Source organism: Protopterus annectens, chromosome 9.part0, assembly GCF_019279795.1.
Source record: "Protopterus annectens isolate FY-2018-M chromosome 9.part0, PAN1.0, whole genome shotgun sequence".
Classification (NCBI taxonomy): Eukaryota; Metazoa; Chordata; order Ceratodontiformes; family Protopteridae; genus Protopterus; species Protopterus annectens.
Window position 1 is genome coordinate 994,861,779 of NC_056743.1, and position 15,000 is coordinate 994,876,778.

The window sequence follows — 15,000 nt, forward strand, 5'->3', positions numbered from 1 at the left end:
CAACACCATTAACGTACTACAGTAAGTTTGAAACATTAGGCAGCAGAACTATTTTACATAAAAAAAATTTTAAAAAAATAATATAGTACTTAAAAAATAAATAAATAAAACCACAGAAATTTTACAGAGAGCCCATTCTCTAAACGCAGTAATGCCCAACAGGGTGTGTGTTAATGTGCAATTAACACCCACCCAGGGGTATAATAGAGCCCTTCACCTGTGGCGTCGGGCCTCATAACACCCCTAGGCAGGCGTTAGTTGCACATTAACACACCCTGTTGGGCATTACTGTGCTTACAGAATGGGCTCTCTGTAAAATCTAGTGGCTTTTTTTTATCCCAACTGGGACTGCATGTTCTAGTCTTCTTTGTGGAAGTTATTGTCTGATTCTTGTCCACTTCTGGTATGATTTCCATTCCCGCTTGATACTGAAATGTTTCTGCTAAACTAAGCAGAACGTTATCTTAGACTTCCTCTCCTCATATTTTAAAACTTTCACTATGTTTGGATCTGATGAGGTCAGCAGATATGTGTGCAGTCCCACAACTGAAGATGTATATGTGCGATCAGTTTCGAGGATTCAGAGCGAGTAATGTATGCTCTTAGTGTACAGTGATTTTTATGAAACCTTTGGTAAGTGTGAAGCATTTTCCTTCTTTTCCTGTCCAAGTGACCCAATACCTTTTGCAACCAGTCAATCACCCCAAAACTGTAAATTAAAAAAGGAAGAGCAAATTGGTTTATAGCTTAAACTTTATTCCTAGATGTCAAGGCTGTTTTCAATATTAGTGTTCTGAAGTATTCCTTACCAAGTTTTATTCACATTTGTTTAGGATTTATTGACGATCCTTCATCAATTCCCAAATATTTATATAGTCCTTCCTGCTCTTGTTCCTTTATATTACATTCCTGTCCAAGACTGATATTTTCCCAGTACTACAGCTTTCCTGCATTGAATGTTGCTTTTGCACATTTATCAAAACCAAATGACATTCTTACATCATCCAAGAAAGTTTTAACCACTTGAAGTTGTGTTTTTAACTGTTCATCTGATGAAGTATACAGTTTTAAATCATCCAGAAAAATGGGTGAGAAGTCTTTAAACAAGCCTATTTTCTGGCAGCCAGACTGTAACTATAGTCTAATCTGTTAAGTAAACAGCTTAATTGGTTAAAAGCAAGACAAAACAGCAGTGGTGGCAAAGAATCACCCTGGATTATCCTCTTTGAATTTTTTATCCCTGGGATAATAATTTGCCCTTTGTCATGGCTTAACTGTAAAGTGGTTTGCAACTATTTCATGGTCACTGTAATGTAACTGATCAATGTAGGATGTATCTTATACACCTGTAAGCACTCCTTTATCCATGAATGTGGGATACTATCAAATCCTTTTTTGTAATTCAACCTTGTCATACTTAGATTTTTTCCCTTTTTACAATTCTCCATTATGTCTTTATTTAGCAACAAATGATCCTTTTTCCATATGACTTTCTTTTGTTACCCTTTTGTTATGTTGCCATGACTGATTTTTTTTTTCTTCTAAATAACTATAAACTCCGTCTGCATCAATTCCAGTACATAATTTGTACATCATTGGAAGGCAAGTTATTGGTCTATAGTTTTTAAGATGGCTTACAGTTTGATTCTTGTTGTTAACCAGGTTTGTGTCTGTTCGGGATGTGCATATAAGTAATTCTTACTCAGGGCTAAATCTTTGTGTAAAGATATTAATACTTTTAGCCAGAAGTTAGGCACTCTATCTTAGCCAGGGGATTTCCCTTTAAGAGCTTTTCTTGGTTTTGTTTCTGTTTTTCTGGCCATTACTTCATCTCATTTCATATACTCTACATACTGTTTCTTTTAAATTTTCTATCCAATCAGCATCTTTGTTATGTTCCACAGGGTCTTTATAAATATTTCTCCAAAATTGTCTATTTCTTCTTTTTTTGGTGATGGTTCTATTTCTTTTGCTTTGTTTCCCTGTTCTGTATAAAACTTTTTTGGGTCATCAATGAATTGCTTATTTTGTACTTTTCCTTTAGTTTTATCTGCATAGCTTCTAAATATTGTGTTGCCTGTGCTGATATATTTAGTTTATTATTTGCAATAATATATAATAAGTCGACTGTGCATTGATTTTACCATGATTATCTTTCTTAGTATTATTGTTGATCTTTTCCCTCATCTGTATTCTTCTAACAGTGACACTTCTGGTCTTAACTGCTTTATAGTTTTCTCCGGTTCCTATGAGTACAATGAAAACGCATTATGTCAAATGCGTTTTCTTCGACACATGTAGAGCGAACAGGCAAAACAGCGAAGCGGCTGTTCAGCGAATTCTTTCCCTGGGAAAGAAGTCACTTGACCCCTTAGTTGTTTTGCCGTGTTCTGAAGTGTAGTGTGGTCCCTTGTCTGGTATAGCTCCTGAGCATGATTGTGCAACAGTTACTGACCTTAGGGTTAGGGTGCGGGTTAAGGTAAGTGCATATGTATGAAAGTGTTTACTGTTTTATATTTTGTGTTAGATGCATGGTTGAGTTACATGTGTATGTGTTTTCAGTTGTTTACTTTTGTTTTGGGGGGGGTAGAATTAGGGTTAAGGTAAGTGTGTTTGTGTTTGAAGCTGTTTATGTAAATGTGCGAGTTACTGACCTTAGGGTTAGGGTGCGGGTTAAGGTAAGTGCATATGGTTTAAAATGTTTACTGTTTTTTTTTTCATTAAATGTATGGTTGGGTTATGTGCATATGTGTATTTAGTTGTTTACTGGTTTTTGGGGGGTATAATTAGGATTTGGTATGTGTGTATGTGTTTAGAAGTGTGTAATGTTTTTTTTTTTTGCAGGAGTTGGAACAGCGATTTCTTTCCCTAGGAAAGAAATCGCTGTTCTGTGGATTCGACATTTTCAGCTTTCGCTGAAAATGTGTCAATGTAACATCGTTCACTGTTTTTAGTGTTCGATGTTGCAATATAGACCCAGTTTTCTCTACTTGATGCGTCCATAGTGACATTTTATTTTTCCCATCCTTTCCCTTATTACTGTATGTTTTTGTGGTAAGCCTTTATCTGTTATTAATTTAGCTGCACAGTAATATATCTCTTTACTTCTGTTATATCACACGAACTTCTCTTAATAGTCTGTATTACTGTGTTTATCTGTTTTATCAGACTTCTAATATTCTGGGTCTTATCTGCTTTCCGTAATCTATTTCTTTCATCATTCCTAATATGTACATCCATCTCTATTAAATCAGTATCATTTTCTTCTAAACTTAGAGAACATTCTTTGCTCTCTGTTTCCTGTGGGCATTCTACAGAAAGTTCCAGAACATTTTCCTGTGACATATGCTCTTCAGATGCATCCTGCAGGATTTATTGTGCAACTATGATGGAATACCTAACAAGCAGAGTACAGAAGGAAGAAATAGGTTAGGAACTTGGAAATGTGGCTTTTGCAAAGCTTGCAGCCACATTAAATGTTCCAACAGTTTTGTTCATCCGGTAACTAACAAATGCTATAAGTTCTCTGGTTTTGCTAACTGCAGCACCAAGAATGTTACATACGTTGGCACTTGTAATTTGTGCCAAGCCTATTATGTAGAAAAGACCAATAGAAAGTTTAAGGAACAGATACTTCGCCACCTGTTAGACATCAAGAATAAAGTGGTAACAAATGCCCTATATGGACATGTGTCGGAAAATCCAGGGCATTCATTTAGCTTTATGGTTATCTCAAATGTGACTACTAACCTCCGTGGAGAAGACATTGTCAACAAAACTGAAAAGGAATAAAGCAAATGGATCATGAACCTCAGAGCTAATTTATTTCCAGGGCTCAACAGAGTAGTTCCTATTAAACCTATTTTGAAAGAGAGAAGCCTAATTAAGAAATGAAATGGAGGCTTAAAGAAGGCATGCATCTGATTGCTGTATGTGATTGGTTGAGCAATCAAGGATCTTTATTTAACAGCAGTAAGTCAGGTGTGGTGGTGGTGCTGCGGTAGCGTTGTCGACTCCCAGTAAGACGTTGTCCTGTTCAATTCTTAGCTAAAGCGTCTTCTGTGTGGAGACATGTGTGAATCGGCATACCTTTGTTGAAGGTTGTGCGTCAGGGCTGGCAACTTGGTACGTAAAAATCTACTGCCAATCATCAGCGGACCGGAGTTCCGCTGTGGCGACCCCTAACCGGGAAAAGCCGAAAGATACAACAAGTAAGTCAGGTCTACACATTAGGATCTGAAGAAGGTTTTTTAACTGAAAGCGCTTATCCTGTTTGACCTGCAACTTGAACAGCACAATTTGTGCTTTTTATTTCTTCGTTTTATTAAAGCCTACATTTTAACAGAACTTCTCAGTGAACTTTTTGTTGTGGTGGAAGCCTTTTTTTCATTTTACTATTTTTGCCTATTAAGGCTTCCTCTGGAGGTGGTTTTTGGTTTGGTTGTTTGTGCTCCTTCATATGGGAACCCATTAGCCCAGCACTCCACAACATTGCCTGCATCAGAGTTGCCAACTGCAACTTTGACTGAACTTTTTTACTGGTTTCCTACAGAAGGCTCTAGAACAACTTCACGTTGCAAGTCTTCAGATGCCTCCCATTCCACCTGTTTCTCCTTAGTTTGGGAACATTTTTCTAAGTGTAGAATTGTAGGTGTCCTCATTTCCTTCCTTGGGTACTGTTTGGTTGTGTCCTTCCATTCCAAGTACACTAATCACTGGCAAAATGAGTGCTAGAAATGACTGAGAGATGATGGATGGAAAAGATCTATAGTGGTGAATTTTCTTACAAACATTATTGTTTGAATTTTTATCTAAAGTTCATATTCTCGGAAATTTATCTTTCAGTGAGAATAACAAGTGCAACTTAGGCTGAACAAGTTGCATAAAGGAGAGCTCAAGAAATGAGACAAAATTAGGTGTACATTCTATAAAACTGTGTAACTTTAGAATTACAAATCTGACTAAAAATATGAAAGATATATATATATATATATATATATATTTTATATATATATATATATATATATATATATATGTATATATATATATATATATATATTATACACACACACATATATATATATATATATATATATATATATATATATATATATATATATATATATATATATATATATATATATGTATATATATATATATGTACACACACATACACATACATACATGTATATAGAGATAGACTGGGATTCAGGAAGGCTTACGGTGACAAAGAAATGGCCAGGTTTATGCTTTTCCATGTAGCAAGACTTTCCTTATCTTATTCCACCCTGTCACTGAGATTTCCCGTTAGTGGGACCCTCATCGCAGAGGGTTGGCTCAGTGACAGAGCTGTGTGGTGAGGGCAAATCTTTGCATACTGCCTACCTTGACCTGGCGAAGGTATTTGATACAATACCCCATTTGGGTATTGAAAATAAATTCACTGATACAGGCACAAACCCTGTGTCATGCACTGGATAGCCAACTAGCTCTCAGATTGGACCTTGGAAGTCAGGATAGGTGAGACCACCTCCACTAAGAGTTCAGTCACTTACCAGTGTCCTTTAGGTCTCTGTGCTGGGTCTGGTCCTTTTTAGCATCTACTTCTTGTAAGTCAAAGCCACTGTCAATGGGTTGAGATTGACTAAGTTTGCAGATGATTGCAAAATAGAAGCAATCATAGAATCCCCCCAAAATGCTAACATCCTACATGAAGGACTAACATAGACAAATAACTGGTGCCAGAGCCACGCCCTATAACTTAATGCCAAGAAGAGCATAATATTACTGTTTCCGAAGTCAGCTAGCCAAGGAATTACCTCATTGATAACATATTACTGAGCATGACATCAGTAGTCAAGGATTTGCATATTTATGTAGATAGTAACTTGGCTTTTGACCAACATGTGTCAAAGGTGGTAAGGAAATCATTCTATGTTGCTCAACTTATAAGCAAGGGCATGGCATCTAGGTCCAAGGAGGTCAGCATTCCACTGTATTTGGCCCTCATCAAGCCCATCTTTGAGTACAGCGCCCCCTTTGGTATGTAGCTGACCTGGCCCATGCAACAGCTGGAACATCCACAGAGATTCTTCACAAAAACAATGCAGGGTGTAAACAACATGCCCTATATAGATCGCCTCAAAGCCCTATCTCTGCACTTTATTTTCAGCATACTGTTGAGAAGTAATCTGTGCCTGGGATACAAGACATCCTTGAATCCCACTCTGATGACGTTTACAATAACCAAAAAAAATGAATAGCATCAGAATTAGCAGATGTAGGGATTTAAACTATAAGACATGTATGTGATGACAGGTATGTGTCCCAGAGAATTACCCTTCTCTGGAAAAGGCTTCCCATCTATATGAAGCAGAGCTCTTCCTTAACGCTATTCAAGAGAAACCTGGACCAGTCAAAGGGAAATCAGAAATATACCCTGGGTCTAGCACTTATATCTCTAATGGACAGAGGCAGCCTGTAAATTTTGCCCTAGCTTACATATACCCATTAAAATAGCCGCTAAGACACATAAACATGTGGGATACATTTGGGATACTTTGCTAGAGGTGTAAAGGACCAAGTGACCATTAGCCTAGTATACACCTGTACACCTATGAGCAATTTGGGGGAATGGCTAATTAGTTACGTGCTCTCCCCCAGAAATACTAGCAGCTCCCAATTTATGCTGCCAAGTGATTCACAGAATCACTCAGCTAAATAAAATGTCACTGTTGGAAGAAAAGGTAAACACCATGAAAAGGCAGCAGTCACCCATTATTCACTCCTATGGAAGCAGTCAGGATACAGTAAAGTTCATCGAAGATGTGGGTGGGAGATTGTGCGTGTGTGTGTGTATTTTTGCATCTACGTAGGTGGTCACAATAGGGTATATAGTTAGAGAATGAAGAGTCTAAATGATGTGTGTGTGTGTGTGTGTGTGTGTGTGTGTGTGTGTGTGTGTGTGTGTGTGTGTGTGTGTGTGTGTGTGTGTGTGTGTGTGTATTTGTGCATATCTACATGGGTGGTCATAACAGGACATTGCAACCATAGCTGTCTCGGAATCACATTTCTCACTATAGATTTATGCTATAGGCAATTACCATGAGTGGTGAGCCTTTTTCTGAATTTCAGGGCTAGGGATACATAAATATTTTCGAGAAAATGGCAAATGCAACAAGACAACCAGCGTGACATAGTTATTAAACTAAATAATGCAAATGTCTGCAGGTTACCATTCTGCAAGCTCTTTGGTCTGGTCTTACCTCATGCTAAACAGGAGGAAATGCAGTTAGTTCAAAGGACATGATCATAATGAATGGGTGAGAAAGATAAAGGCTAACAGTAGACAGCAAATATGTTTAGGCCCACTGTAACTAGGCTGACTAACAACTCCTTTCCCTCATGTAGCTGCAACCAGTGCAGTATGCATAATCTGGCATGCCAACCCAATCTCCACTTGCAAACTGTGTGACTTTAAGCAAATTACTTAACCAGGAAAATGCTCCTGGGCTGCTCTTGAAAGAGATACTTGTGGCCAATAGGCATACCCATTTAACTGATAAAGCAAAAGTACAAAAAAAAACTGTCCTCCCCAGGATAAACAGGGGGGTGAATAAGTCATACATGGAAATAATGAACAGGTAAGTTTGTTACTTTGGGTAGGCAGAGCTGTTGGGGACAATAAATGAATGAATAAATAAATAAGATTTCACTGCTCATTGTATAGCACAACTCAAATGTGAGATTATCCAGTAAGAGCAAAGGAATCATATCTGTCAGGATTTCTTAGTACTGTCTTGTTTCATGGCATCTTCTCTCTATTTGCAGGTCCCTACGGAAAGACATATGCCTTTCAAGGGGATTATGTTTGGCTGGTGACAGACTATGGAGTGACTATTCCTGTGCCAGTAAAGACTTTATGGAAAGGACTTCCTGGGAACATCAATGCTGCTGTCCACTCACCCCGTACAGGGAAAACCTACTTCCTGAAAGGTACATCTGAGTGACAGAAAATTTACCTGAAACAATTATCTGAGTGAGCGTGCTTCCATAAGTAGTCTGTAATATCCAGTCACACATTGAAACCTCTTATCTGTGAAGAAGAAATTGGAGTCAGTCACCATACAAAACTCTTTTTTTATTATATTTTACATAGATTTTTACTAACTAATGCATTATCTGCCCTGGTTCATTCTTCTTGCCTGCATTCTCTATCATTTGCTTTGGAAGTCATTGCTTCTAGCAAATCACTGCCTTCCCATCAGTCAGGTGATGTCATAAGACTTGAGGCTAAGAATCGAACCCTAATATCCACCATGTAAATCAGGGAAGAATGACAGTACCGGGCTGGTGGGACCCGTGCTAGTCTAGTGCTGTTCTTGTGTTCAGTATTTCCATTTTATATTCTGTTTGCTTGTTGGTTTCAGTTTGCAGGTAAATGATACGGGTTCCTATTATGTTATCGAAATTTTACAACTTCGAACGCCATATGGTTGAACCCATATGTTCGTAATTGTAAAACTTCAAATACTTGATAACGTAATAGGAACCCAGTGATACAGTACAGTGTGTGCATTATCACAACCCATTAACCAAACCAGAAAAATCAGTTCTCAGATTAGACCTGTGCTGTCAGGTATAATAGTTATACCAACATGAAAGATCTTCAAGCACAAAGGACTCTGCTTGACCTTGCCTTTTGACCTCTCCTTTCCCCATTATCACCATGTGAGAAAAACTACCATGTTCTGAATGCAGGTAAATTCCGAGGCAAGCACTTGCCTTAGAGGTAAGGGGAAATAGTGCATTTTTCATTTTTCACCTCAAGGTTTCTTTTTCAGGTGATAAAGTGTGGCGATACACTAACTTCAGGATGGATCTTGGATATCCCAAGCAGCTGACCCGCATTCCCCCAAACATCGATGCTGCTCTCTATTGGAATGTAAACAAGAAGATTTTTTTCTTCAAGGTAAAATGTCTGGCATTACTGTCTTTATTTGTGTCCATATTATTTGAAGAGTCTGATGGTTTATTATGCCATTGTGCCTTTTCTCTATCCGGTGTGTCACTTCAGATTAATCCTTAGGCTGTAATATTGATTATATACTCGGCTTATATGTTTAATAAATCAGTGATAGTATGTGGAAGAAAAGAGGGATTATCCTCCCCTGTTGCTCCTGGATATAATATATATCTATATATATCTATCTATATATATATATATATATATATATATATATATATATATATATATATATATATATATATATAGTTACATGTTGAAAGATTGAACAGTTGAAATATCGAACTGCATATGGTCGAGACCATATGGTCAATATTTCAAAAGATCGATCTTTTAACATAGCTAAAACAAAAAAAAAAGAAATTAAGTAGAAGACTATAATGCTGGGGGACAAGCCCCCCTGCACCCCCAATATACCAATATATACCAACTCCGAGATCGTGCTACAGCAGGGAATAGGAAAACTTCCCGTTCCAAGCTGTATTCTCAGTGTAGCGCAATCTCAAAGTTGGTATATTTACGTAGGGGAGTGTGGGGGCCGCAGCATTACAGTCTTCCACTTAATTTCTTTTTTTGTTTTAGCCGTGTTAAAAGATCGATCTTTTGAAATATCGACCATATGGTCTCAACCATATGCAGTTCAATATTTCAACTGTTCGATCTTTCAACATGTAACCATATATATATATATATATATATATATATATAGATATAGATATAGATATAGATACAGATATAGATAGATATAGATATAGATATAGCATGCCCTGTGATACCTTCTGCATCTGCTCGTAATTTTTTTTTTTTCTGGAAATGTTGGCCTTCATGTGCAGGATGCTCTGGTCTTCTTATGAGGTCCATATCCGGGTGGCCACTTCTCAGAATCTGCCAATCCTGCAGGCATCCAATTTCCTTCAACACAAGCTACTAGCATTATAGATCTATATATATATATATATATATATATATATATATATATATATATATATGAATGAATGTTCAACTGCTACAGCATCTCTAGATATATTTACTCTTTCGACTTATCTATCTTATAACCACTTTACTGTACTTCCAACTCTTCTGTGATTTTCATAACAGATAGCCCGTCCCAGATCTCTCCAGTTCCTTGTCTATACAGAGTGTTTTATTGTCACATTTACCATGCAGTACTTGATCTAGTCTAGATTATTTCCAGCTCTCTCAGCAATGTATCCATTCACTGCAATCCTTGCCTTACTTTACATCAATTTAATGTTTTTCCTAGGTCTGAGAACAAGAGATGATGTACTTTCCTTTTATGCTGGAATGTCAGAATGATGTAGGTTCAGTTCCCACAACAGGTTCTTGGATTCATTTTTTTCCATTACTGACACTGCAGTGCAGAATAAGGGAGGTGCCACACTCTTGAATGAGCTGTTCTTCAGATGAATTTTAAGTCTGAGTTGGTGGTAGCTCATGTGGATGTAAAAGTTTGTTGCACTTATCAAAAGGATTAGGAGTGTATTACTAAAAACATAATATTTGTGCATTGTCTTACATTTTCATTTAAACATACATTAAATAATTTTATTTTTAACCATCACCTGTTTTGCATAACCAAAAGATAGTCTTTGCAACAGTCATATTCAAATTCCATTTCTTTATATCTTGCTTTCTATATATGTCAAACACATGAAAACATAATTTTGCCCTTTTCATCAACTTTCTTAATTTCTCTCCTTCATATTTACCATACAAAATCATATTCAATTTATTTGCTTCCACCCCTTCCCTTTTCCTCATTCTTTTTGTAGCATTCCACACTTGTTCTGACTGAGCACAAAATAATAAAAAATGCTAAACAGTTTTCTTCTTCTTCACGAGCATGACACTTTTCCTGCTGTTGGTTACACAGCATTAGACCTTTAACTTTTTTCAGTCTGTCCCTCCTTAAAAATCTTTCCATTGCAATATATATTCCAGTATTTTCTTTCTTTTTTTGTGGCCTTCGCCTCCTACTACCATTGTGCCTTTTTTCTGGCAAAGTGATCAGTCAACCCTAAACCCCATTTCTCTTTCTTCTCATACGAAATGAATCTTTGATAGATTTAGCTTGGAACCCTTTTCATTCAGTGAAATAAATTCTAGAACAGCAAAAAAAAAAAAAAATATATATATATATATATATATATATATATATATGTGTGTGTGTATATATATACTCCCTAAATATGCTAATGTATCTAATGTAACTGTATTAAATATATTTTCTTAAAATAGCTGCTTAAAAGTTATCCACACCTACCCATGCTTTCTCTCTTTTCTTTATTCTCCTCCCATTGCTTATTAATAACTTTTATCCCTCAAAATTCTACCCCAGATACTTCAATAACATTCCTATTAAGGTAAATACCACACAGTTTTACCCTAGCGCCATATCTTTGCATTTTTATTTATTCAAAACAAAGTCGGCATACTTCAAAATGATTTCTAATACCCATACTGATTCCTTTACCAGTACTCTGTTATTGACTATATTTATTAAATTATCTGCTTGTCTAACATTAACGGTAGTTTGAGTGCATCCTTACACTTACTCTAGCTTCACCCACTTAATCCTTAGCTTTTGCCATTGATGCATTAACTACCATAATAAGCATTACTCCATTCACCTTCTCACTAACCTCTCCATATATTAACACTTTCACACATATATGTCTTATAAATGTTCGCTAACCTAAAATCCTTTCAGCTGGTTATACTGGAGCAATCTTACAATAGAATTGTAAAGTTTGGAAATAACCACATTAACCAAACACATCTCTAGGTGACACTTATTTCCTTTAACTAGCTGGAGCAGTCTAACCTACTAGTCTAGTCTCATATTAAGACTGCCCACAACATTCTCTATAACCCACAACTGATACCCTGCCACTAGCCATTTATTAAAACAGTACATCCCTTAAAGAGATCTGTGTTTACTGAGCCAACACTTCAGTACTAAAAAATATGAAAACATTCATGGTGACTGACTATACTCTGTACACATTCCTAAATTGTGGAATTTGATTCCAGACGATATCAGAATCATCTCATCTTATCTATAGTTTAAAATCTCTTCAAAGAGATAGGGGTACTGCACTTGTAGCACCCCATTACTAAGACCCTTTCTTGTTCTAAACCTTATTTGGTCTGTAATTTACAATTCCAGTGAATTCACACTTGGCAACAAAATAGTTCTGCCCTTGTGAAAACCCCATTATTAAGTTCCCTCCTCATGCAATCAAATCGAATAAAATTGCAGTTGGAGTATATACATTCACTACAAAATACTGCTGAACATTCTAATTATGTATATGAGGTTTACTTCCTGTACACACTATGTTTTATGGATGTGTCTAAGCTTAACATGGTGTAAATATCTTACAGTGTATGTAACACAGTGATCACCTTCTGTGTTATATAGTACATTTTAATATTAGCTCATTCAAATAGATGTAATCTACAACTTTTCTCCCCTGAGCCTCATCTGAAAAGGGGCTTTGCCCAGTCAGACTTTCCGGGCAAAAAAAGATGTGTGTGTGTGTGTGTGTGTGTGTGTGTGTGTGTGTGTGTGTGTGTGTGTGTGTGTAAAATGTATGTATGTATATATATATATATATATATATATATATATATATATGTGTGTGTGTGTGTGTGTGTGTGTGTGTGTGTGTGTGTGTGTGTGTGTGTGTGTGTGTGTGCGTCTGCATGTAAACTATGTATATATATATATATATATATATATATATATATATATATATATATATATATACACACACACACCACCAAAATACACTCCAGCACAGAGAAATCATGACAGCAAAGTGAAGCAAATGGAGTTTAATCAAAGCACAGTCTGTAACACAGACCGGTTTCACCGCTTGGCGTCATCAGTGTGTGTCTTAATGAGCAACCAGCCCATATTTATGCAGCAGCATTTAAAGATACAATACATTTTTTATACAAACATTTATGTATAAATCCTTCATGTTCCCTTTACCTACCAATGTACAATATTTATAAGCAAACCATGACACAAAACACAAAATCCCCCTATCACCATAAGTGGCATTCACTAAAACAAACCCCCAAGATACAATCCCACACAACTTAGTACATTTTCACTTCTTTAACAAAAAACATTTCGCCCATACATTACTACACTAATACATATACCTATTCATAATAACAACATGATACATAGTAGAGACATACATCCTACCATTGATCATTAAGTCCTGGTTTAAAAAGGACCCCTAAACTGATTATCCATCTGCGTTCTTTCTTTAACAATATTTTGTGCCTGAAAGTCTCATTCATGACTTGTCCCTTCACCATATCTACACCTTCAAACACAAAATGGGCAGTACTATGCACTAGTGTATGCTTATATAGGGCGCTTCAGGTTCACTTGCATTTTATATCACTGATATGCAAAGCTATCCTCTGTTTTAAAGTACAAGAAGTTTGCCCTATATAAAAAGCTCCACATTGGCAAGTCGCCATGTAAATGACCCAAGCAATAGTACATTTAATTAAATTTCAAAAATCATAAACTTTTCTTGTATTTACCGATTTACTTTCTGTACAAAAGAGGAAAAATATTGTCCCAAGGATTTACCCCTCCGATAACCAAAACTACATAAACAATTTGCAGGTTCCTAATGAGGCACATCTAGGGACTATATAAGCATACACTAGTGCATAGTACTGCCCATTTTGTGTTTGTAGGTATAGATATGGTGAAGGGACAAGTCATGAATGAGACTTTCAGGCACAAAATATTGTTAAAGAAAGAACACAGATGGATAATCAGTTTAGGGGCCCTTTTTAAACCAGGACTTAATGATCAATGGTAGGATGTATGTCTCTACTATGTATCATGTTGTTATTATGAATAGGTATATGTATTAGTGTAGTAATGTATGGGCGAAATGTTTTTTGTTTAAAGAAGTGAATATGTACTAAGTTGTGTGGGATTATATCTTGGGGGTTTGTTTTAGTGAATGTCACTTATGGTGATAGGGGGATTTTGGGTTTTCTGTCATGGTTTGCTTATCAATATTGTATATTGATAGGTAAAGGGAACATGAAGGATTTATACATAAATGTTTGTATAAAAAATGTACTGTATCTTTAAATGCTGCTGCATAAATATGGGCTGGTTGCTCATTAAGACACACACTGATGACGCCAAGCGGTGAAACTGGTCTGTGCTGCAGACTGTGCTTTGATTAAACTCCATTTACTTCACTTTGCTGTCGTGATTTCTCTGTGCTGGAGAGTGTATTTTGGTGGTTTATAATATATATATGGATTTCTATCAGAACGTCAGTTTACCATAGCACCGAACTCCATATAATCGAGACAGAAACACCTCAAATCTACTAAAGTGAAAGTAAACATTGCTGAATGTGTAAAACACTGAAATGCAGCTGCGCATGTGTGACGCCTGTGCACTGGCCCAGCAATCAAGGAGCCTCAATCCTTACCACTAACACCAGTGAGGGATGTCCATATAGGGAAAGGATAATAAATACAGACACAGTAAAGTACAATTTCCCTTAAGAGCACACAGAGATCACAGTCAGTCTGCGGCTGGTTTCTCCCTTTCTGTCAAGGTCCCCAATAAGACTCCCCACTGGCACAGCTATAGGGTCCAGATCTCAGCCTAGTGGGCAAGCTAAAATGTTAAGCACTCTCTCTGTCCAACCAGTGCTTCGTGTCCCTGCCCAAGTAGCTGACACACACACACTTTAAGATAAGTGTTTATACAACCAAACAGATACTCCTGGAGAAGGCTGGCACAGGTTCGCCAGCTGTACCCCTTTTACCAAGACTATACGGTAGAAATCACTGCCACCACCCAGCTAATATTTATCAGCTACTCCAAGGCCCTTATGAAAGTGTGTCCAATTATACTGTGCAATATTAGTATCCAAATGGTAAGTGCA

At 36.8% G+C, this 15,000-nt stretch overlaps 1 protein-coding gene across 1 annotated transcript in view; it reads left to right on the plus strand.

The window, feature by feature from the left end:
• MMP19 (matrix metallopeptidase 19) overlaps positions 1–15,000 on the plus strand; it is a 122,522-nt gene that overhangs the window by 84,282 nt on the left and 23,240 nt on the right. Inside the window, exons 8-9 of the mRNA XM_044083772.1 lie at positions 7,831–7,995; positions 8,844–8,971. Coding sequence (XP_043939707.1) covers positions 7,831–7,995; positions 8,844–8,971 — 293 coding nt within the window. The remainder of the gene's footprint in view (positions 1–7,830; positions 7,996–8,843; positions 8,972–15,000) is intronic.